The 25,045-nt window shown below is 48.9% G+C and overlaps 1 protein-coding gene across 24 annotated transcripts in view; it reads right to left on the reverse strand.

Moving 5' to 3' along the window:
* ZMYND8 (zinc finger MYND-type containing 8) overlaps positions 1-25,045 on the reverse strand; it is a 108,634-nt gene that overhangs the window by 37,124 nt on the left and 46,465 nt on the right. For 14 of the 24 annotated variants that reach the window (XM_053671090.1, XM_053671092.1, XM_053671088.1 and 11 more), the window contains 10 exons: positions 23,987-24,100; positions 21,825-21,917; positions 20,619-20,706; positions 18,093-18,148; positions 15,608-15,685; positions 14,228-14,343; positions 13,044-13,112; positions 11,350-11,427; positions 8,872-9,353; positions 518-658 (listed from right to left, as the gene is read on the reverse strand). In XM_053671090.1, the coding sequence (XP_053527065.1) occupies positions 518-658; positions 8,872-9,353; positions 11,350-11,427; positions 13,044-13,112; positions 14,228-14,343; positions 15,608-15,685; positions 18,093-18,148; positions 20,619-20,706; positions 21,825-21,917; positions 23,987-24,100 (1,315 nt within the window). The remainder of the gene's footprint in view (positions 1-517; positions 659-8,871; positions 9,354-11,349; positions 11,428-13,043; positions 13,113-14,227; positions 14,344-15,607; positions 15,686-18,092; positions 18,149-20,618; positions 20,707-21,824; positions 21,918-23,986; positions 24,101-25,045) is intronic. The other 10 variants (XM_053671102.1, XM_053671099.1, XM_053671107.1 and 7 more) reach the window with 1 other exon arrangement.

Here is a 25,045-nt window from a genome sequence, read left to right on the forward strand (position 1 = left end):
AATCAACAAAACAGTAACTTCATAAAGTTACGGAATCAACATTTCCAGTGCCAACTTTTGCAGATGACTTCGGCCTAAACTAGTGCTTTAAAAGAAAAAATAAATAAAAGAACTGAGGAAACACTAATATCAGAATATACTGCACAGAGAAAAAACAAAGACGGATTCATAGTAACTTGATATATGTCAAGTATACATACAAAACTTCAAGTATATATTTTTACATGGACGAGAACTGGGTTACTATGGTCAAGGGGCAAGTAAGGTCGTAAACACTGGCCTACGTTACTCCATGATAAACAGCTTCGCATGTCTCCGGGCCCCAGGAAACCCCTTAACTTGTTCCTTTTATTGGTCTCTCTGCACGTTCATCCACTGTACCTTTTAAACAGTTGGCTCGGAGAGTTCAGAGTTCGAGAACCACAGAGCTCAAGAACCACACACAAAAGAGGACATCGCAACTTGTAAAAATATTCACAGCTGCCCGAGAAAGAGACTTCCAAATATTCCAACTGACCCAGGTTAAGATTCAGGATGCTCCCGGTGGTGGACATCTTGTCCGCTTTCGTCGTGATTGGTGTGGACGCTTGAGGAGAGAAAGGTTTCGGGCTGCCAGATAAACTCCCCGCTTGTCCTGTCTTCGTGGAGGCCGGTGATGCTGAAAAGAGTTCGGCACTTGTTAAAAGACAGGTTTACAAAGAAACAGACAAATAAAACTTGTGGGGGTGGGGGGCGAAGTAGAGAAATTTATTTGATTGCCACAGGCCAGAGCAGCACAGATGGGGTGGAGCAGGCAGGGCTGGCCGCTTCTTTCAAAGCAAAGGGCTTTCACCCAATGTTACACCGTTAAAGCCACAAAGGAAGGAGGCCTCCCCGGTTATTCTCTCAGACACAAAGCTCTAGGACAAATCGGCTAAGCCGCCACTGAAATTAGCTTGGCCCATTCACGGGTGTAAATCTCAAAATAAATAGCGATTAAACCAGCCCCCACCACAGTCCAGATGCAGAGGCCAGAGCCAGGCTTACAAATGGCATCCATCCGTTTGCGGGAGACGCGGGGGCCGGCTCCCACGGCCACTGCACCTGCCGGGGGCGACCTGACCCCTCAGGAGAGCTTGGGATTCCCATTTCAAAGGCTCTGCCCTGCCGAAGGAAGTAAGCAAATGCAGCCCCAGATGGAGTGACAAGATGTTGGTAACTTATCTCCCCCCTTTTATTGTGTTTCAAACTTGGACATGAGGGTGGAGGGCCAGATCCATCCACGAGGCTTTGATAAATACCTTACACCTACTTCCACGCTGCCCCCTGACCCTCATCCACTGGGCAGGGGGAGGAAGAACAGAAACCAAGCCATCTAACTGAATGGGGTGCCACCTAGAGCCTCCTAGACACCCTGCAGATCCTGCCCTTGGACGTTATTGGGACAGCCCTGTTATTGAATGTGTGATGGGCGACGGCACAGCCAGCTCTCCTTAGACGTGCAGGAAGCACGGACTCTGAGGTGGTCTGGTCCTTAAGGAAAAACTGTTGTTGCAAAGGTGTCAGGCACCAAGACGTGTACCCCAGCTTGGCTACTCAATATTCAGAGGTAACCGCATGTCCAGCACCAGGACCTGCCAACACCGTAGAAGGTAACAGGGTGGGGAAGACCCGAGATGCAGCGAGAAGTGGACTCAAGTGTGGACCTGGGAGCCGGATGGGGCACACCCCTCCGCTGTGCTGCTGACTCGCTGGGCGACCCTGGGTAAGTTACCCAGTGTCTCTGAATCTCCTTTGCCGGCAGCAACAGAGAGGAATACTAGCAACACAATACGAGGGGAGGATAAAAGTACCCTCTCTCATCCAGTTGTAACGGTCAAATAAATTAGTCACCTGAACAGTGCCTGGCACCTACTAAGTGCTCTTGTATTGTATGATCTTGGTGTAGCCTCATTTTCTACCCCCATTAACCTCTAGGACTCTGGTTTCAAACGCCTAAACCCATGGTCCTCATTCCAGGGAGATTTTTGCCCCTCAAGGGCGCACAGCACCTTGGCCTGAAGACAGTTTGGTTGCCAGACTAGGGGACAGCGTGCTACTGGCACCAGGGATGCCGCTAATGTCCGAGAGCGCACAGGGCGGCCTCTCGGAACCAAGAATTATCTTTGGCCCCGAGCATCCGCGGTGCTGAGGTCGATCGGTCCACACAGGGACGAAGCAGCTGCGCCTCGAGAATTAGGCTTTTTTGAATACCAAGTGATGTCAGTGTTGCCCTGTGGACGAACAATCGCCTGGCCCGGCAGGCACACAACCTTCTCTCACCCAGGGGGCTGTCACCATTACTGGTGAGCCCCTGGGTAACTATAACCTCTAGTGTGACAATAAGCAGAACCAAAGGGCCTGGTACCCAAAGAAACACAAGTAAATGACATTAGAGACCGTTTAAAAGGCTTAAATGTTTCCAATAAAATCTTTAGTATTAAGATGTTTGGGTTGATATTTTTTAATAATGCATTCATTTACGTTTTACCTGCTCCCAAGAGATCTGCAGGGGCTGAAAATGGGGGTACAATGTACTCCCCCCCTGAGGACCGTAAACCAGGCTTTTCTAGTTACATTCTTGAAAACAAACTAACCAGCATGTCCAGCAGAGGGGGGGGGTCTTTTTTAGCCGGCTAGGAGAGCACAGCTGGGGACTGCAAGGAACTATGACAAGGAAACCTAATTGTAAAGGGAACAAGAACAAAAAATATGTGAAGATACCATCCCAAGAGACCTCACCGTTCCACGCTTAACAGACCGAGTTTAAAAAGGAAAAGGAGAGGCTGGGAGGTGACCTACAGAGCCCTGCCCGACTTGTGGTCCTGCAGAGGATGGCAGCAATGTCACCTGTAAGATCATTATCCTTACAATTCTGTGTGTGTGTGTGTGTGTGTGTGTGTGTGTGTGCGGGGGGGGTCAAAATAAATAACAGAAACAAGCCATAAATTTCACAGACATCTAAAGTTCCTTTGTTTCGAACATGAGATCAATAAAAAAATTTCCACTGTTAAGAAAATATCAGTGTTGAGGTTTAATAAACACGCTTTAGGTTTTCGGTTTTTAACATAGCTCCTGCATATGGCAAAAGCAGAGGGGACAGGAGAACACTGGTTTCCCATGGAGACAAGGTCTGGATCGCTCTCCACCTGGCCGGCAAAGGGCAGGGCCACCCTCGCAGGCATCTAGGACCGTGGCCCGTGCCCGTCACTGAGTGGCACTGCCCCGCCTACCCGATTCGAGACAGACCTCCTACCGGCCTCGACATCTGCCAGTGGTACGACTGACCACCACGCTGTCGAAGGCCACTCCGGTTCCTCCTGCCTCGGACTCAGCCAGCTTTGCAGCAAGGCCTCTGCACACCCCTTCAAACATACACCCCGAACGCCCCGCCGACCGCCACCTGCCCAGCTATCACCCCGGTCCACGTGTTCTCAATGGGGCAATATGGCCCTCAAGGCATAAAAAGTGGTTCTTAGAAAGTCAACGAATCTTCATGTGCAAAGCAGGGAATATTCTGGCTTCTCTGTGGCCATCTAGAGAAACATAACATACCAGGCTGGCCAAAATGCCACCAGCATTGGGCAGCAAAAACCAAGCAAGGGCACATTACATGAAGAAAACAAATCAGTGTGTGCACACTTAAAACATCTGCATCCTGGCCGGTAGGGCTCGGTTGGTCGGAGCATTACCCGTAACCTAAGGGCTGCGGGTTCGACTCCCCCCCAGTCCAGGAGCCCGAGGTGCCTAATCCAGGTACAAGGGGGAGGCGGCCAATCCATGTTTCTCTCCCACATTGGTGCTTCTCTCCCTCACAGCAATGAAAGGGTGAGGAAAAAAGGAAAACAAACCGCATTCATACTACTTCATAAAACCAGGTTTCTTCCCCAAGTAATGTCTCCCAAAATTCAGTCACGATCCCGACATCTGACGTAGTCACGTACAATCTACGTGCTGCCGACGACTAGAATTATATGCTCGGGCATCACGAGAAGTCACAGAAACACTGCTAAACTGAAAGAAGCAGAAAGCTGAGCACGATCTCCTTCCATCACAAAAAGGAAGTATTACCCCAGGTGATTACACGTCTAAAAATCTGAAGGCACAGCCAATTCTTAACAGTTGTCACCTCTCAGGGTAGAAATGATCTGCTATTAATTCTATAGTGTTAAAATTTAAAAGGAATATTTTAGGCTCCAAAAAAAAAAAAAACCCCGAGACAAAATTAAAGGTAAATATTGAACAGCTTCAAAGATAAACGTGAAGCCATCAGAATGTCGTCAGGGCTGGAATTCAAAAGCAGGGTACATGATTAAATCAGCGGTCCTCCACGGGGAACGGAGGGGTGACTGTGCCCTCCAGGGACCACGTGACACTGTCTGGAGACGTGTGTGGCTGTCGCAAGTGCAAGTGTGAGCAGGTGTGCGACTAGCCTCTCGTGGGCGGAGGCCAGAGATGTGGCTAAGCGTCCCACGGTGCACAGGACAGGCCTGCAGCAGAGTGACCGGGCCCCACGTGGCAACGGTGCCACGATTGAGAAACCCTGTTTTAAATCATTCTAAACATTTTCAAAAGCAAAAAAAAAAAAAGACATTGGGAAATGCTTGTTTCAATTAAGCTTGGAAATGAATGCTAATCCTTTTATAAGGCCATAAATCTTGCCCAAAGGAAGAACTAATAGCCTTTGAAGTCACCAATAATTTAGTAAGATTTTATACTTTGATGTGCAATTCACCAGTGTGGGGCTAAAACACGTCATTTATTATCTACATTTACAAAAACCTAGCCTGTGCTAAGCCCCGTTATGACTACATGGAACATGAGTCTTAGAATTGAATTAGAAAAAAGCGCCCCTTCCTTTCTGTGCACCCCAGCCCCCTAGATGGGGTGGGGGGAGGAGGTTGGAGGTGGAGGAGGCGCTCGCTGGTTCAGGCTACATTTCCTCCCCTTACAAAACCCTGGAAATGACCTGCATGTTCAAAGTCCTATCCTACACAAGTCTTGGTGGCAGAACGTCCCCAGACCATCTATGATGGGACAGAAACGCTGTGTTGAAGGGTTCTTCACTAACTTGAAAAAGTATGCAGAATACAAGGTTAAGTAAAAACAAACAAAAATAAAATGCTAAACAGGCTACACCGGACACGGCCAACAGGTAATCCGGGAATCGAGAGGTCCACAGGTGCCCCTGTTGTCCCACATGGTTTTGTCTTGTGTTTTAATTTGAGCCAACAAACAAAAGTCCTTCTAAAAAAATATTTGAGACTTCCCTTAACAACCAGAAATCTGGCAACACCAAGCTGCCGTTCCCACTTGGCTACAACCGGGAGCCCCCATGCCCTGTAGAAAAGCTCGGCTCAGAGTGGCACTTGCTTTGGGAAGTGTCACGCGCGCACACGTATGTACGAGTCCTCGGTCACGATCAGGGTGTATTTCTGCTTCAGTTCACCCCGGTCCCTCCCACTCCCAGCCTCACTGCTTCCCACGCCGGCCTAGTCATCCCATTAATAATATGGCTGATAAACCAACATGGGGAAAGTGCTGGAACTAAGGGCTGACTGGGGGAGGTGGGGCACTGTGTGGCTTCAGCCTTTGTAAATAACAATTATTCTACAACAAGCACACGATGATCTCACAATAAAAAGGAAATGTGTCCCTGCTCTCTAAGCAGTAACCCTAAGCTATACGACTGAAGGACGTTAGCTCACAGGGTGGGGACCACCAGGCCCCAGGACCCTGACACATTATTAACGACTGAAATTGAGATCCCACAAACAAGTACGGACAAAGGCATCCATTCTGGCCAGGAGGTCTACGTAAAGGGGGAATGAGAAAAGCCACCGAAAAGATAAACCATTCTGAACATTAAGAGAACAGGATTCCAGGACACAAAGTGTTTCTTAGAAGGAGAAACCCAGTTCTAAGGATTGTAGACACACGAATCTGAGCTCCTCAATTCCCCTGCCCCCGAAAAAGAAGGGTTTCTAAACTCCCACAAAGGTTTTATGTAATTTAAATTTTATGTTGCTGGTTACAAATTTTTCATTGTTTTAACTAATCTGGTTTTTCTGTTCCTAGGGCGTTATTCTTTTTTATTTTAAACCCAATTTTGGATAAATCACAGTCTTGTCTGAGTATGGGAGGCATTTCAATAAATGCTCCCCGGCTTCCACTAAATGCTGTCATCACTGCAAACAGCAGAGGGCAGTAGAGTGCAGCGAAAAGGAAGTCTAGATTCAGGAGGCAGGGGTGGGACCCTGGGCACCTCCCCACACTCCTCAGAGGAACCTCAACTTGCCATCCATAAATGGGGAGACTGGTTCAGCGTCTCTTAGTCTGTAATAGAGGCCGGCAAACCGACCCCTGGGCCAGACTTAGCACATCACCTGTTCTTGTACGGCCTGCAAGTTAAAAAGGGTATTTCTTTCACTTTTTTTCAATGGCTGGGGGGAAATAATCAAAAGGATTAACAGTTCATGAAACATACAAAGCCTAAAATATTTACTACCCGCTCCTACCAGAAAAGAGGGCAATTTGTAAGATTAAACAACTGTAAGTATTACCTTCTCTTCCTGTACTCATGATTAGCCAAATGACCCGGGCACATACCAACAAGGGGATTATATTTGGAGAAAGGAACTTCCAAGTCTACTAAAGCACCTAAAACCTGCTCCAATGAGGAGGGAATTTTGTCAGGACTTCTAATGTCATCTCAAACCTCTGTACTTCCCCAGGGGAGAAGAAAGAAGTGACAGCCGACCGACACATGGTAGGTGTTCTCGTAATCACATGAAACTATGCATCCTGAAATACGGAGCCAGAGAAGCAACTGGGGGTTCACAGGTGTTGTTAGTTTACAAGTTAGGTACTCATTTCATGGATTTTAGAAAAAAAAAAAAAAAACACGAGCAATTTAAACACATGAGCTGTAACTTCACTTATCTAAGCTTAAGATGAAGCTACATTGGAGGTTGAATGTGTAAAGAATGTTAATGAAACAGGCGGTTCTGGGTGGGCAGGCAATGAAAGTTCAGGCGACAGTGACTCCCGCCAGGGGTCACTGCCCAGGTTACAGCACTTTCTCAACAGCGTGCGCCCCGTGGGGACGCGCGGGCTGGGGAGTCTGGGTGCCAACGCACCCACCGTGTTCCGTCAGATGGACTCGAGTGTTGGAATCTGACTAAGCTTTTAAGGACTCTGGTCAGACACAAAGGGAAGCTTTTCTGACACCGTCCACCAAAGTTGCGCCATTCTGGGACAAAGCACTAAAACCCAGCCGTGAGTGCCTAGGTCCACCTGCCTAGGATCGGAACTGGAGGGGCTGCAGCCTTTATTTCCAAGAACCAGAAGCCATTGGTTCTACTTGGCTCTCTCCGCTCCACCTATAGCCAATTGGGGAACAGCTACAAGCAGCACCTGAATGTAGCCGACCAACCAGAACCAAGGAGAACCAACACAACCCACGTGGGTGGGATGGAGCTCACAATGAACGGAGCCCTATCATTTCATCCTCCGGGGCCTTCTGGGGTCTCCTGAAGAAGTGAGGCCTCCTCCTTAGGATTCTGAGCGGAGGGTGCGGGGTGAGGGAGGGAGTCTGAAAAGCTACCCAAGGTCATTGCTTTGGCAGGAAGTTGAAGACCAGCAGTCCGACCTGTACGTGTGCTTCATCCATTCTGAAAAGCATTCTGAGGTATTTTGAGTTGACATTTAATGATGGGAGATTTTATATAAAAACATTTTCGTGTAATAAATACAGATGTCTCAGGTCTCTGGAAGAGTGTGAAGATGTGAAAACCATGAGTTCACAGTCCTGCCTGGCAACCATGGCCTGGAGCCCGAGATGGGGCATGTGCCCTGGGGTCTCCCCAGCACAGAGCCTGAGGGTTGGCTGCCTTCACCAGCCTGCTTAGCGGGGAAGCTGCTCTGGGCCTATGTGTCTCAAAGGTAGAATAACAAAGAACAAACAGTGAAGGCCATGTTTCAAGAAAAACAAGAGTAAACCTACTTCCTCGTGGAAGCAACAGAGTTCTTAAGTATTTAACATACAACCAAATTACATCCGGGTAGAAAGAATTCAAGGCACTCTTACGTTGTGCACACGCAGCCAGCACAGCACCCCTCAATGCCAGCACCCCTCCTAATGCACACAGGTGTTTGATCAGCAGCCACCGAAAGAAGTAACAGAGTCGTCAGCATTTTTGTAGCACTTACTATTCCAGGCACCATTCTGAGCTCTCTGTTCTCCAATTCCCTTAATCCACCCAGAACCTCGGGGGCTGGTTGTATCATCCTCACGTTACAGATGAGGAGACTACAGCCTAAGTGGTCAGGTACCTTAGTCAGAGCCACAGAGGGAGAGGTGGCAGAACCGCAATCCGAGACCAGTGTCCTCATTCTTACCCACTTCACTGCAGCAAGTGTCAAAAACGCAAGACAACTATTCAACAAGGCAACCTTTAAGGAGGGGGACAGGGTGTGGGGAAAAGTCTATTATGAGTTACCTGGCAGGTTTCTCTGATATTTAAGCACTAAATGATGTGAGTGCATGGTTTTGACAGAAAAACAATGTTTCAATTAAAATAAAATGCTTGAGACAGAAAAGGCTGTGGCGGGAAGCTGCTGTGATTCAACTAAGAGGCATGTGGGCTGAGTCTGGAAGGACGTCTGGCCGCCTCCCTGCAAAATGGCCTGCAGGGACTCAGTTGCGTTGCTCATCTTAAAATTAAAATCCACTCCACTGGCGTGAAACTCCACGAAGCTCCCTCTGGCTCCGTGCCGCTGGCCAGCGTGGGTCCGCCAGGTGTGCACTGAGTCCCCAGGTGCCTGCCCCGCCCTCGCCCGCCCGGGGCTGACCTGTGTTCTTGTCCAGGAAGTCCATGGACTCCTCGCTGGCACTGAAGTGGCTCGACAGGGTCTTCTTCTCGGGGTCCTGCTCCACGTCGGAGCCCGTGTGCACGGAGGAGTTTGTGCTCATGGGGGAGCGGGGCATGTCCGACAGGGAGATCCTGCGGCCGGTGCTCCCGCCCAGCATGGGCTTGCTCATCAGGATCTTGGGGGACGCTGTCATGTCGAAGTTGAGCTTGACCTTCTCCTGCTTGTCTATCCTGGCGGCGCCGGCGCTGGGGTTGCTGGGGTCGAGCAGCATCTGGTACTGGCTGTTGGGCGTGTAGGGCGTCCTGAACGGAGAGTAGTTAAAAACCCCGAACTTCCTGCGGATGTTCTCCACGTACACCTCCATCTCCTGCATTGCACTGTTGAAGATGCTTTTCGTCTTTTTCACAGAAAAAGGAATTTCTTTAGACATGAGGTAGCAATTATTTATCGGAACCCAGGCCCTAGGAGGGCAAAAGAAAAAAAAAGAGAGAGAGAGAGGTTAAGTCCACTTTGGTCATTTCCAAGATTTTTATTTTTAACTGTTTTTCTTTCATAAAGGTCACTGTGGTAAGAACACAGGACGTGAGTTCTACCCTCTTAACAAACACGTCAATGGACAGCTCGGAGCTGCCGACTATGGCACCGGGCTGCACCGCAGGCAGGTCTCCCGAGTGCATTCATCTTGTGCCACCAAAACTTCACTCCCGTTGACTAGCCATTAGCCATTGGGCCTTCCCCAACCCCCAGAACCCACCATTCCACGCTGAGAGTGTGAATTTGGCTGTTTTAGGGCCCTCACTGGAATGGAATCATGCAGTTTCTGCCCTTATACGACCGGCTTCGTTCACTCAGCGTAAAGTCCTCAGGTGTTCAGCCGGGCTGTGGCTCACTCGCTAAGGAGGGAGAGGGTCCCACTGTGCACACATACCGCATTTCCCTTACCCAAGCGTCTGTCGGTGGAACGAACATTCGAGTTGTTTTCAGAATTGTTTTTTTTCCCCTCAATGCAAACCAAACTAGCCTAGCATGCTTGCCAAGATTTTTAAATGCATAGTCCATTTTTCTACAATGACTTGGTTGGAATGGTTAATAAATGATTGACGTAACAAACACGTTTTATCATCAGGACTGAACATGAACATGAACTTAGCCAAAACGTTAATAAGGCTCGGCAGACTTAGTCATTTTAATCCATTAAAAAAAAAGTAACTCCCCGCTGGCTTTGGGTTGGTAGAGAATAACAAAATAGTCACTGCATCCTAGACCACCCTCCCAAGAGAAAATCATTCCCCAATCTCACTTTTTTGCACTCAGAACAAGAAAAAAACTCTCTCTTTCAAAACTGGAATTCTCCGTGGGACTAGGAGGAAATGTTGGAAAAACCATAACCCTCAGCGGAAAAGCGTGGTTTTGAATGCGAAGATAATTCACACGGAAAATAACGAGAAAAGGCCCCGTGGCCCTCCGGGACCCACCCCCCACTTCCAGGCTGGCCCTGCCTTCCCACCTTCGACACCCCGCACGCCCGTGTGCCCCGCAGAGCCGTCACGAGAACACAAGCTGCTTTTCTGGAATCAGTGACCCTGAGTGGCAACAGCCAGGAGGTGGGCGCGCCACCCGCAAGCTCTGCAGGAGGCAGAGCCAATACCGAAACACCCAAGGTGTAACTTGGCCACAGTTTCGAGCCACTCTGCCGCTGGGAACCAGGTGGGGAGTGAGTGCGCTTTCCAAGGCAGCCTTTTGTACTTCGTAGCCCATGAACTCCAGCCTGGCGCGTCCAGTTATAGAAGCAAAGAGCACCATGAGGAGTGAAGCTGCAGCCAGCCCACTGCACGCACCACCTATCTGTGTAGGAGTTTGAACCCCACCCTACCAAGCCTTCCAAGGTTTCAGAGAGAAACAAAGTATGAGCTTCTTCTATTACACTTTACCCAAAGTTTCACAGACGGCAGGCATCTCCTCCCTAATTTTAAAAGAAAAAGCGACCCAGGAGAAATAAAGCAAGTGCATGGGGCAGAATGCAGGGCATGGGGTGCGTGCAACTGGACAGTAACACACCCTAAAACTCAACCCCCCAGCGGGGTCTGCTCTCTGAGTGCTGGCCACAACTGGCTTCCCGTCCACTCCGTTCCAGCTCACAGCCGTCTCTCTGCTGAGACCGAAGGCGCCCCTCCTGCTGCCAATCAGAACAACCTGGACTCCACATGTTACAACAGGGTGGGCAAGTCCAGGCTGGACGGGACCTACCTGGGGATCACTCAGGATCCCCGGGGCTCTCTGCAGACAAGTGACTCCCCTGGCCTAAAACAGCCTCAGTGCTGCCACCACCAACCTGGAGGGGTGCCACAAGAGCACAGGGAATGCCCCAGTCCTGGCACCACCAGGCGCTGACGAGCCCTGCGGTCACCGACTGCATTTCCCCCACACTGTCACTGTCATCTGGTATCGGGGCCTTACCTTTTTCTTCCCAGGTTCTTAAGTGCCTTCAATGAAGTTGCTTGGCAAGTGATTTCAGGAAAGTGACTGTTTCTTTTCCTTTAAGCAGGCCCAGGAAATATTCAAAGGAAAATTAGATTTGCTTAACAACAGAAATTCTGGGGGGGGGCAACATCGTGGGGGGCCGCAGAGTCACACAGGGGAGCTAGTGTTACACTTTCTAGCTCTGGGCCTCAGATCTGTCATCGGGAAAATGGGCAGAAACGCAGCTTCTACAAAAAAAGTGCCTGCTGCACAGTCAGCCCTCAACTAACGCCAGCTCTGCAGGAATTTAACAGATTGTTTCCTATAGTTTTATATAATGCTGTGTGTGTCTACAAAATAAAACAGAAAACTCGGGGTCTCTTAAAGGACAAAAGGCATGAGATGGGACCCTTCAGAACATGCCTCGATTTGCACGAAGAGCCTTCCCAGGCTCCAGGATTTACTCACTTGACAATGAACACAGAATGGTCTCTGGTATTTCTGATTCTACTGTCTTGATCGATTTCCCTGACACCTGTCCCGGCTCACGTTTTGGCTCTACAACCCCAAAGCAAGCTCCCCTGCAAAAGGCCCAGTTCTCCCCCCTTGTGGCCTCCCCGGAGTCTCCCTGTGGCATTCCTGAGTCTGACCCAGAGCAGGCTGTGGGCAAACGGGCCCCACTCTGCTTGAAGGACATCTCTGTGGAGGGAGGGGCTCTCACCCTTTTAGGAGCAGCTTCCCCGACGACAGTCAGGGACGGCCTCCCCAAGGCTAACGGACACACGTCTGCCAGCAAGTCCGACACACTGCCCCTCCACCACTGTGGTGTCCGCCACACCTTGCCCAATGCACTTCCTTCACCCAGAACAAGCCTGGCAGCTCAGCACGTTTCCTCCGAGGGGACAGAAGGCACTTAGGGGACTAGAGAAAACCTCACGGACATCAGACCGGTGCTGCTGTCTTTTTCACAAATGTCGGGGCCCCACAGGGAGGGCGGCATCTGGAAACAGAGCCAGCACAACCAGTGTCCCTAAGCCACCTTCAATGGCCGTCAGTAGGAGTTAAGACGCCCGTGCAGACAGGCTCAGCTAAAAGCAGAATCAGAGACTCCATGGGCCTGCGAACATTGGGTGCATTTGGGTCTATATCCTAAGTCTATCCTACTGTGTTATGCTGTAGAATAAGAATAATCCCGAACCATCAAGATGGTTGACAACTGAGTGCTCTAATGAAGAGGCAGGAAGACATACAACCTGCCAGCGACTCCTCTTGTTCTTCAAAGCCAGATTCCTAACAACAGCCCACGTGATCTGCTGATCTCCGGGCTGACCAACCCCACCCCTCAACCCAGAGTCCTTTCATCCTCTCCTCCCCATCCCCTACCGGGCCCTGGCCCGAGCCTCTGCTCTCTCCGGCGGCCCTTCTACCACCTCCTGTACCTCCTGCCCTGAGACCACCATGCCTGTTTGTTTACTTGTCCAGTCTCTGTCCTCCCCACTCATGTCAGCCTCCGAGGGGCAGAGACGGTGTCTTCCCACCCAGCCCTCAACCCCCAGCACCCAGCACCCAGCCTGGCTGGCTGACCCACAGCAGGCACCAAACACATATGTCTTTGGATGAACAAATACATGAATTTTTTTAAAGATTTCCAACAAAAAAAGGTCAAAAGCAAATAAAGGGTAATATTGTACCTCCTAGCAAACCCACGATCATCTCGGCTACCTTCCACTCCGCCTCCCGACACTGCTCGGCCTGGGTTCCTAGTGAACGATGTCGTGGATTACTTTGGGATTCGCTCTTTTCTTTGGTTTGCAAGATGACAAGTAAAAGTTAACACAGAGATTCCGGTGTTGCACAGAATTATAAACGGTATGTTCTGTGTCTCCTGTGGCTGTGTGTGTAACACAGGACCCGGCAGAAGCAACGCCTGCTTGAGCGTGGTTGGTCAGGTGATAATACCACGGGTGTGATAATACCACGGGTGTGATAACTTATGGTTTTAATCTGAACATTTCACCAGCATGGCACAGGGTGTGCTTGAGGGTGATATTGTTACATCAGAGATTTACACGCTTACAATTCCATAATGAGAGATTTTGTAATAAAATGGGGGCGTTGTTTGTGCCGGGCCCTGTGTGTTTAGCATTGTCTTCACCGCCCTTCCCTACACGCTCCCACTTTGTCAAACTGCTTGGTGAGGCTTCCAAAGGGCTTTCGCCTTCTTGAATCATAATGTCACTTGTTAAAATGGAGCTCAGGTGTTTAACTGCTGCTCATCTGGGTCTACCTGTCCAGCACACGGGGGGCGGGGGGGGGCGCACACTCCGAAGGGAACTGCTAATCGCTGCCATAATTTACTGCGCTGTGAGCAAGGGAAAGGGAAGGGGGGGGCAGAAAGGCAGGGAAGAGGGCTCACACCTGTCAAAACAGCAGCCCCTTATAATTTCCTATTTTTGTTTCAGAGAAAAGGAACGGGGGGGGGCTCCCACATCACGATGGGGGATCCATTCACTGGTAATCTGGGGAAATGCCTCTGATCCTGAGAACATTATTTTTTGATTTACTCCAGAAAAAAAAAATTTTTTTTCTCAAAAGAACAGCAGCATTTACAACAGCCACGGAACCTTACTCCAATGCTGGTCTCACCAACAAAAGCAGGATCCTTTCCTAGTGCACCTGCAACACCTGAGGCCCACACACGCCCAGGCCTGACACAGCACAGGACAACACCTTTAAACTCCTGGATGCACGGTCACCGGTTGGGGCCAGGACACTTGACAACATGGCGGCCACCCCCTCCGCGCCCTCTTGTACCCACTGGTGTAGCCAAGGCCCAATGAACGCGACACGTCCGCAGCCCATGTTCGACTCCCACCTGTCGTGTTGTCCAAAAAAACGGGCATCGACCTGCCCGTCTTTATCCCTCAGAGCTTTTGCAGGCCAGAACGGGAACCCCTTCAGCTTTGCCCAGACCAAGGGGTGTGGGTTGCTCTAGGAAGAGAAAAACAAAATGCAGAGTCTGTATGCGTTTGACAGCAAGAGACACACAGAAAGCTTGGGATTCGAGGGTACGGTGAAGTAGAGGCGACAGAAGCCACCAACAGTTGGTGGCGTTTCGCACAGTCTCCCTGAGCGCAGTCCCCCGGACGGGTGTGGCCAGGGGCCCGGGGTGAAGGTGGGAGTGGGGTTAAGGGGTGAAATCAGGAACTGGGTACTGACAGCTCTTGGACCTGAACCCCAGTTGTGGCACCGTTACCTGGGTGGCCGGGAAGCAAGAGATCCCACCCTTCGGTGTGACCCAGCGATGGTAACCCTTACAGCCTCTGTTAGGTGGGAGGGTCAAATGTACCTTGCAACTAAGACTGTAATCAGTCAGGGCGGCATCAGCCGATCCTTCAGGGAGGCTACTCAAACCCTGAACCACCGAGGTGGTAACTCCAACGGCAGGAAGAGGCGGGAACTGTGCTCTCATTCTCAACTTGACTGGCCCCATCCTGTCCCCCAACACACTCCACGACCACCGCCAGCCCCCTCCAAAATTATACTTCTCCCCGGAGAAGACCAGTCTGGAAAATGCAGATCTGTGGGCGGGGAAAGGGTGACTTTCCTCCCCACCAACCCCCTATCCTCGTATATGAAGAGATTACAGACTTAATCCAGGGAGGCAGAAGTAGGTAGTTCCCAACCTCTTAAAACAGACTGCTGGGCGGCACACTCGTGGACTTCTCAGGCCACTGTCTGCACTGCCCTGGCGGACCCTCACTCTCTCAGAGGGGCTCCCTTCCACTCTGAACTCTGCAGTCCACCCAGGCTAAGAAACCCACCTCACAGGCTGCCTCTGACCTATGAACTTCCAGGCAAAGACGGCTCTCCTCCTGAGTTACCTTCACTCTGCGATATATTTTGTTTGTGATTTTTATTTTGTTTATTTTTAGAGAGAGGGGAAGGGAGGGAGAAAGAGAAGGAGAAACATGGGTCGGCTGCCTCTCACACACCCTCAACTGGGGACCCAGCCCGTAACCCAGGCATGTGCCCTGACCAGGAATCGAACCAGCGACCTTTCGGTTTGCAGGTCAGCATTCAATCCACGGACCCACACCGGCCGGGGTTCTACTGTAACCTTTACCAGTAAAACAAATTATTTAAAAACTTTACCCCAACTTTGGTTAAACAAGCCACCAAGGGAAAGCTGTCTGGGGTAACCAGTCGTCCGGGCACAGGGTCCAGAAAAGGAGGGAAAGAAAATACAACTTACACAAGGCTCACAAAACCAGTTATCTCGTTTTTGGCAAGCAGCTAAATAACATTCTGGACAAACTTCGATCTCATTCATCTGTAAAACAAAACAAGGAAAAAAATAGTTAGAATGTGGCATCCCGGGGGCCTTGCGTCTCTAAGCCCTTGAGAAATGCAAGATGACAACGACAAACGAAGTCACACCGCGGGGATCACGTCTCGCCGACCCCAACACTCCACCCAGCCCGACCTGCCACCCTGTCTCTGAGCCATGTCTCCCAGCTTCCACTGCGGTTCACTCCCCAGGAAGACTCAGCAGCCAGAGCCACTTCTACGGACACACACTTGACCTCGTCCCCCACCTCGTATCCCAGGTTCTGCGCCAGGGCAGTATAACACCTCCAGGGATGTTTGGCGACTGAGCAATGTCTGGAGACGGGTCTGGTTATCAGAACTTGGGGGCCGGAGGGCCAGCGGAGACAGGAATCTACGGTGCACAGGTGTGCAGGGCAGTTCCCACAAGGAACCCTTGGGCCTCCAATGTCAGCAGCGCCAAGACTGAGAAACGAACAAGGAAATTTAAACACCTGATCAGTTCCTTCGAGGCTGGGTGTGGTCTGGCCTCGGCATCCCTGTCTGAGCTCCCCGCTGCCTTCCGGCCACCACGTGTCCCTGCATCTCCACTCACACCGTCCGGCGCCCTGTGTTACTGACACCAGTCTGAAAATCCTATTACTAACGATCCGTCTCCCTCCCGAGAAAGTGCATTCCTCCAAAGTATCATCATGACTTAGAACCGAGGGCTCCGGAAGCTCCATCGAGGATCTGAATTCAGACCCCACTATTTCAGAGAGGAAGAAAACGAGGCCCCAAGAAGATGTCAAGTACCACGGTCTCGGTCTCACTGAGGCGAAGTGGCAGGGCCGAGATTTGAACCCAAGCACTCGGGCTCCAAGCTCACGCACTTCACCGCTGTCCTACAGTTGCTACAGCTCCCTGTCGCTGCAGGGCTCACTGTTATCCCCTGCATCGTGCAAGGTGCCAAATACACAGTGGGTGCTCAGCTGATTACTAATTTTATAATTATAATTTCTGATTATAATGGCAAAAGGAAGGCTGGAATGGAATACTTCTTTCCACCCAGTCTACTTCTCCTCGAAACGTACTGGGCAGAACAAAGTGGGAAGAGCAGGTCCAGGGCCGCCCTGGCCTCGCAGTCCACAAGGCCGCGGCGCGCTGCCGGCGGGTAGACTCCAAAATGCCGGAGAGAGAGCGTCTGGGCTCAGTCAAGTCCACCTCGGGGCACCCGACCAAATAAAGCTTCAGCTTCAGCTGCCGAATCCCAGGAAACAAACAAATCCCCAAGGGAAAACGACTGAACAAGTCACCCACACAAATCGCCAATGAACAGTCATCAAAAATAGCCCCTGATTGCCTGTCATCAAAGGAGGGCAAACCAAAATCAGGGTGGACACCCGTCTGCACTGGTCACACTGACCGAGGGGAGCCATCCACACGTGCACTTTTTCCAACTAGAATTTCAGTATTGGGAAGAGCAGAGAATCCACAGCTGTCCATTCCAGGTTGTTGTATAAATTGCCCCAGCTTCTCCAAAATACGATGAGAAAGTACCGAATGCCTTTGCCAGTTTCCCGCCTTGGACCTGGTTGGTACGTTTCTAACAATCATGCTAAGAAAACCATCAGAACAGCCATGAAAAATTCTGTTCTTCCTGTGCGTTTAGTTGCCTAGGGAGACGCTCCAACTAAGTGGAAGATGAAGACTGTAACACTCTATGTAAATCTGTAGACATGAACACATCCTAAGATATCCAAACATTTTCCTTATGAAAACACTGAATGAATGAATGAATGAATGAATGAATGGGCACGACAGCAAGAAGGCCATTCCATCTCAGGCGTCTACAACAAGGATGTCACACACAAAGCCTTCTTCATACCATGTATGCCTCCTACCTGTCCCACAACCACGAGAGCCTCAGGGGGCGCACCCCAGAAGGTCTGATTCATCCACAGCGTCACACTGCCGATATTTGCGAGAGGGACAGACTCCAGGACAGCTGTGTTGCTCTCTGAGGAAGAGTCAAGACCTGTCCCCAAATAATATCAACAACCAGCCATCTTCTGCAAGAAGACTGAAAAGGACCGGACTCAATGCCACCGACTCGGGGAGAAGAAATTACGAACTCTATCTATGCCCCCAGGAAAACTCGGCACGTCCAGTGCTTGACCACGACTCAAAGCTAAACGTAAATGGCCATTTCCACGCCTGTAGATCATGGCTAAGGTGATGGTGCTCTACAGCATTTTGGGGGGTCCCCTCCTTCTTGCTGTTACTTTTCCTTAAAGAGAGGGGAACTGTCTGTGCCTCAAAGAGTTCTAAGACCACTCCAGCTGCCCACTGGGAGATTCTGCACATGGAAACGGCAGCCACCCCAACCCTCCTTCTGGATGCATTTAAAACACAACTGTAGAAACACATACCTCATGCTCACAGATTTTGATGACTACTTTCGCTATTTGCGTCAATTTGTGATTTCCTAAGGGAGTAAGAAAATAAGATTAATCCAAACGAAAACGTGTAACACCCAACCCTGGGACTCTACTTCTAACATCGTTTTAACTTGTTTTCCCCCGGGGATGAAAGGCTGAAAACCATCTAATCCCAGTTCAATCGTGTGACCCTTCTCATGAACGCCTGCCAACCTTCGGTGGCGGGATGTCATTTTTTTCTGAAACCGAGCAATTTGTGGGGCTTCCCTGCAAGGCATGGATTAATATTTGAAAAATGCCTTCACACTTTAAAGGCTCAAGCTGCTGGAAAGGAGGCCTATTCTACCCACTGTCCCAGACTCCAACCCAGGGCGCATTTCATTAAGCAGCTCGGCGGTAGTGCTCCAAAACGCCGCAAGAAGCCATGTCGGAAGCAGATACGAATATTCCCGTTTCGTCAGTGAATAAGTCAAGGCTCAGGAGTCTTGCTTCCATGAGTCCACTTCGCTAATGAGTTAAAGATGGCCCCAGATGTAACTCTAACTCCTCCCTCACCTTTGCACCAGCGCAGAAGACAAAAGGGTCAGAAAGCCACATTTTCTGCAGACGGTATTTATTTACAGGAATGGTGTATTTGTTGGCAAAAAGAGTTCACGCACATACACAAAAACACCTAGATTTCTGGCTGCCTTGAAAACTCCGAAGATCTGAGGACTCTGTCTCCAACGAACCACGCGGTGGCCACAGGCAACCCCGCCAGACCAGGTGGGCGTCCCCTGTTCTCCGCAGCCTCCTGCTGTCCCCACAGTCGGTGCCTGTCCTGGCTCGCGCTCTGTGTTTCTCCAGGCAGCTCTCATTCACTTGCTCGTATGTTTGAGTCTAAAATCTTTACGCAAGTTCTCAGTGCCTTGACTCACTTCCCTCCCTGCACCCCAACCCTGCTACTGAGCGACTAATGCTAAACACGCGCTTTAAGCAAACATCTTACCCATTTGTGCAGCTTTCCCTAAATGTTACCAAAGAGTCTACGCTAGATCCAAGGGTATGCCAGGAACAAGACGAGGTGTCTGCCCTTAAAGAGCTTACATCCTGGTGAGCAAGTCAAACAGATAAAACCAGTACCATCCAGAAAGTGTCATCTGTGCTGCCACAGGGAAGCACAGGTGCTGTGACAGCCCCTAACGACAGCATACCATTGGTCTGGGTCACGGGACCTGAGAAGCTGAGACTGAAGAATGAGAAAAAGCCACTGCAAGACAAAGAGGTAAAGACTGTTCCAGCAGGAGACTAGAAGACCTGGGGACAAAAGAGTGGGATCTCTCAGGTCACGGAACGATCTGTTGGCCAGAAGGTAAACAGAGAGGACTGTGGGAGAGAAGCTGGGGCTTTGGGAAAGGTGCCAGGAGGAGACTTGCCTGTCCAGAGGCTCAATCCTCTAAACCTCCAACCATACAACTGATAAAACTTTACCCAGATATAAAGTTCCCCTACAACAATAATAAAACACAAAAACCCAATTTTTTAACAAAGCAAGAGATTTTAAAAGGCATTTTACCAAAAGATACACAAAGGACTAAAGCTCATAAAAAAAATACTCAATACCATTAGTCACTAGAGAAAGGCAAGTTAAAACCATTACAACCTAATATTCCCTACCTTCAAGAATGGCTAAAATTAAAAAGACAGACAATCCCAAGTGTTTCCAAGAATGTGGGGCAACCAAGACTCATACACACTGCCAGAAGGAGTGCACAACAATACAACCACTTTGCAAAAACAGTTTGGCAAAAATTCTCATAAAGTCAAACACAAATTCCATGACCTAGCAATACCACTCTTGGCTTTGTAACCAAGACAAATGAAAACCTATGTCCACACAATGACTTAGACAAGAATGTCCGCAGGAGTGTTGTTCATAAAAGCCAAGAGCTGAAATACACACATGCACCCAGCAACGAGAAGGTGAATAAATTGTACACTGATAAAACAAACAAACGAAAGCTCTCAGCAATTAAAAAGAAATGAAACACACAACATGGATAAACCCCCCCAAAATATTATGCTGCATTAGAGCAGCCAGACACAAAAGAGTACAGTTCAATCTCTAGGGCTCCATTTAAACGAAATTCTAGAATATGCAGAACTAATCTACAGTGACCGAGAGCAAAACAGTAGGGCAGACTCGCTGGAAAAGGGAAAGTAGGAATATAATAGGACCATGAAAATGTTAGTCTGGATCTTATTGCAGTTGTGGTGACACATAAAACCTGTGCTTTTTATTGTACATAATTATTCCCTGATGACCACGAAGTTTTTTTGAAAGGTCAGGTAGTAGCATCATAGAGCCATGAGCCAGCTCGGATGTCACTAGTCCCTATTCCCAAATATTGGCAGTCTATACCCAGTATTCTGACATTGGCCTTGCTGCATGAAAAGAGCCCAATTTTTCTATGCAGGGTGGGAGAACAGGCAGCACACACAGCACACTCTTTTGCAGGCGTTGTCTGCGCCACTCACCCCCATTGTAAATGATGCAGTTGTGCAAAATCCACTTGGCGTCGGCCAGGAAGGCTTCTGTGCAGCCGTACATTTTCTTCTTAGCGTTCTGGGGAGAGAAGCCGGGACATAATCACCAGTGAGCCTCCACAAGCCACAGCCGGCAACACCTGCGTCCCCCACATCATTGTCTTAGCAGTCGTTTGCCAAATTAATTAATGCTTTTACTCATTCCCCAAGACGCGGTCATGGTTGAGATCTATAACTCTATAAAAACGCAGTCACTGAATTCATCACGCGAACTTGAATTTTCTCATTTTACAGCAGCTCTCTTTTATCAAGCAGCTTATTCCAATGAACCAGGACATTATATATACATATTTACGTATTTATTATTACTAGTAATAGTCTCCCGTAAGCCTCATAATGCAGAACTCAATGAAGCCGTTATTATCACCCCCATTTTATAAACAGGGGGGCCAGGATATGAGAATGTTGAGAAAAGTATCCAGAGTTCCAAAGCTATTAGTTTATGCATTCCAACCCTGTTTTTCCAATGCCTTTTTTCTGGAATGCCATGAGGGTATGTGCCGTTTCCCAAAAGAAGGGTAGATTTCTTGTGTGGGGGGTCATCTGTCCTCATCCACGTTTCCTTGACCCAGATTTTGGTGCCAACAATTTGAAGATCAGCACCAGGATGTCGTGCACAATCTTAGGGTCACAAGTATCATTTCCAGCATGGAGATTTAGCATGAGCTCTTAAGACACCTTCACGCATGAGAGAAATATCCTTATCAGTAGAATAAATCACGTTCTGTGAAGCCACGAATGTATGGCTAAGGGGAAGGTTTCCCAGACACTTAGCTTCCCCCTCTTCCCTCCTGGGGCCCTCATGAGCACCTCCAAAAGGGGGAGAAGAGGGGGTAAGATTCATCATGCCCATCAAATCACTAATTCAAAGCTGTGACTTTTTTCAGGGAAAGCACTGGAATCACGAGCAGAAGTAACATTTGGAGTTAATCGTGGACTCCGACACTCCGTTGCCATCCTGGAAAGAATGTCACAGAAGAACTCAAGGGGTGAAAGTTCTTCCACCCCGATAAAATCGGGGCAGAGGAAAAAGAGAGACCACCTAGCTTGAGGTGGGGGCATGAAAAAGGAGGGAGGACCCCGAGTCATCGCAACAACTGTGGGCTACAACGATGAGGTTCTTGGGAGAAGGCCGACCTTTTCCAATGTGCAGAGGTCCATGGGGTGGAAGATGTATTCTGCGTAGTCGGGGTGCTGTTCCAAAGGAACAGGCTTCTGGAACGCATCTGTCTGTGGAGGAAAAGATGGATTCGCAGATGCAAACTCATCACTGCGGTGGAAGACCAACCATTAAAGCCAACCAAGCCCTTTAAAAATGGAGACACACTTTCAGACCATCCGGTTCTAAAAGTTTTCAAAAAGGATGACCTCAAGGAGCTCCAAATCGGTTTCCCTTCTAATTTTATCAATAATCACAGGCCCACTTGTGGTCTGGTTACATCTGTTTTCTTTTCAAGATATAGGCAAAGAACAGGTCCTGTCCTCTCTCATACAGAGTGGGGCAAAAGTAGGCTGGCAGTTGTTCAAATAGAAAATGATACAATAAATAACAATACAAGAATAAACTCTGTGCTTCACATATTCACAACTGTAAACACACTTTTGCCCCACCCTTTATTAAGACTGACAAAAACTCTATGAACTCTGAATGAAGCTTATCTATACACTGCAAAAATGCCCATAATCAAAACTGAATGAGGGTAAAGTTGGGCTGTACCTAGAGAGGATAAACCACAGAAAGTTCCCCTAAGTATCAACAGATAATTTACACGAGGGGAAAAAATTTGAACAGTTAGATTTTGCTGCTCCTTTGAGAAGCCCAATCACCTTCAACACAGGACTATGTAAAAGTGTTTGTTTCATCTTGATCTATTTTCTTAAGCCCTACTTGAATCAGCTGAAAATGTAAGGCTGGTTTGTTTATGGGTGTTGTTTACTTATGAATAAAAAAATATTAAGAGATTTATTCAACACCAAAATATACTCAAAGCAAGGCATCTGAATGGGTTACCATCTGCCATCAACCGAGGCTTTTTACCCAAAATGAGAGTGTGGTCATTGTATGTTTAAAAGATGCCACCACAAAATCAGCAACTTTCTGCCCTGAATGATCTTATATCAAACAATTTATGTGGGAAATAAACACTCTCTCCAATTCTTTTTTTAAAAATAATTCTATAGTGTCAAGAAGTCTTCATGACTCCCTTCTTTTTGGTAACAGTCTTCAGCGGATGAAATTCTGCCGATGAAAAGCAGAAAGTAATTCCCTGTCACTCAGCATACGAAACTCCGCAGGTTTAAAAAAGTGTCTTTTTAACCAAACTGAGGCTATCTGCTCCTGCTTCCGCCGACAGACATTTTATAAAAGAGACAGCTAGGTTCCCAATTTAGCAATACCCAAATGGCGTGCTCCGAATCTTTTTCATCAACATATCAAATTTCACTGCATAATCTCAAAACCGAAGCTTACTGTTTGAGAGAAATTAAACCACAGTGGCTACTATATACCCTGAGATTCTTTCTACATTTCTATGTATTCATTTGACTTAGAAAGCAAACTCGGAAGATTTTCACAAAGGTTCACCACTGGTCCACCGGGTGCCTCTGTGCCAAGCAGAAAAAGAGAACTCCATCCTCAAGCTTCAGAGAGGGCAAATGTCATAGTATATCAATTACATTGGCATCACAGACTGGTGGGTTTCAGAAGGTATTTTACAGTCATCTCCCTGAAAATGGGCACAAAAAAACTAAAAGCACCGTGGCTACGACCAGACTGGTCCTCGGGAGGGAAATCTGTGAAGGGCACAGCGTTCCAGCTCAGCGTGGCAGCCTTGCTTTCACGGTGCATCAAATCTCACCGCCCCACTGAGGGCACTAACCAAGGTCTCACCCTTTACGGGAAACCTCGCTGGTTCGGTTCTACTTGAAGGCTCTGTCATCCGACCTTGACTATAAATAAACTGGGTTGTACACAGCTTTCTCACTGCAATGCCATTTTACTAACTCCCGTGGGAAGGCTTAAACTTCCCCTTACCTGATGCGGTATAAGGCTTCCTACATAACCAATCAGAACTTCAAATCCCCCTCAACTTTCTGCTATGTGTCATTTCCCAATGAAAGTCTTTGAGGACACAGAGTGCTCACGACAGAGAAGTGCCTGCCGTCACACCCTGTGTTTCACTTACGTCTGTAACATCTGAAATCGGGCCTGAAAAGCTCAAGCTACGCGGAGTAAGACGTTAAGGGAACCGAAGTCACCGCTTCCACGTCCGCGTATGCGAGAGGCACTGCCGTCTTACCCCTGGCTGTTTCATCTTCTGGATGGCGAACTTGAGCAGGTAGGACAGCTGCTCGATGGTGAGCATCGTCATGGCTTTGCTCTGGGTCTCAATGCATTCTGCGACCGTGATCTTCTACAAGCCAAAAACCACACACACGTCCAGTTAGGGAAACAGCTCCTTCCCACGTGCTGAATGCCCTCTCCTCTGAAGGTTCCAGTGAGCTCCCACAGGAAAACCAACCGCCAAAGGAGACTAGCTGTTGCACTTGACAAGGCCTCCAATCTACCTGACGATGGACTGGATGGATCAGTGGATGAAAGTCGGAAGAGCACCAATCCACCCATGACCTTGTAAGAAGCGCTTTCTGCGCCCTTGAAGATGACAGAATCTGAGAAAGATGCGGCGAGGCAGGGACCTGAAACGTGTCATTATTACAACCTTGGGTTTCAAGAAGGGGGGAGAAGAGAGGCCACAGATGGTTTCCGGGCGATCTCTTCCTATCATGAACCAGCAGGAACTCGATGACGTCACCGCCAGAATGGGACAGTCCTCGTGGTAGAAGAACCCAAGGGATGGGAGCAAACTAAAAATAAATATGACTTAATTCTCCGTCACCACGGATGCGAACCCACTTGGGACATTCTGGCAAAGTACACGAGAAGCACTGTTGAGCTGTCTATCTCCATGGGCAACAAATGTCATTTTATAAGGGAAATTCCCACCCAAGAAGAGGCCCAGAGAAACGCCAGACACCGGATGCCGCTCTGTGAATCTGGGGCCGCGTCTCAGAGCTTCGGATCCCGTAAGTAGCAACAACAACGAAAATAGCAGAGTCTGATGCTCTCAGGAAACACTGGAACCATCTGTGTCGAGAGAGCTGAGAAAAGTTCCCTCCAACTAATTCGGATTTCATTTCCATTCTTCCTATGTCTGGATCCCCCAAAGGGAACTTTCGAGGAAAAGGGCAATGCAAGAGGCGCCCCGAAGCTGGAAACAGCGAGTGACTCAAGCACCTAACTAACCTGAAAGAGCCGGTTTTCTCAGCTCACTACCCTACCAACCCACCCGGAAGAACAA

Source organism: Artibeus jamaicensis, unplaced genomic scaffold (assembly GCF_021234435.1).
Source record: "Artibeus jamaicensis isolate MK-2021 breed Jamaican fruit bat unplaced genomic scaffold, CSHL_Jam_final contig_685, whole genome shotgun sequence".
Lineage (NCBI taxonomy): Eukaryota > Metazoa > Chordata > Mammalia > Chiroptera > Phyllostomidae > Artibeus > Artibeus jamaicensis.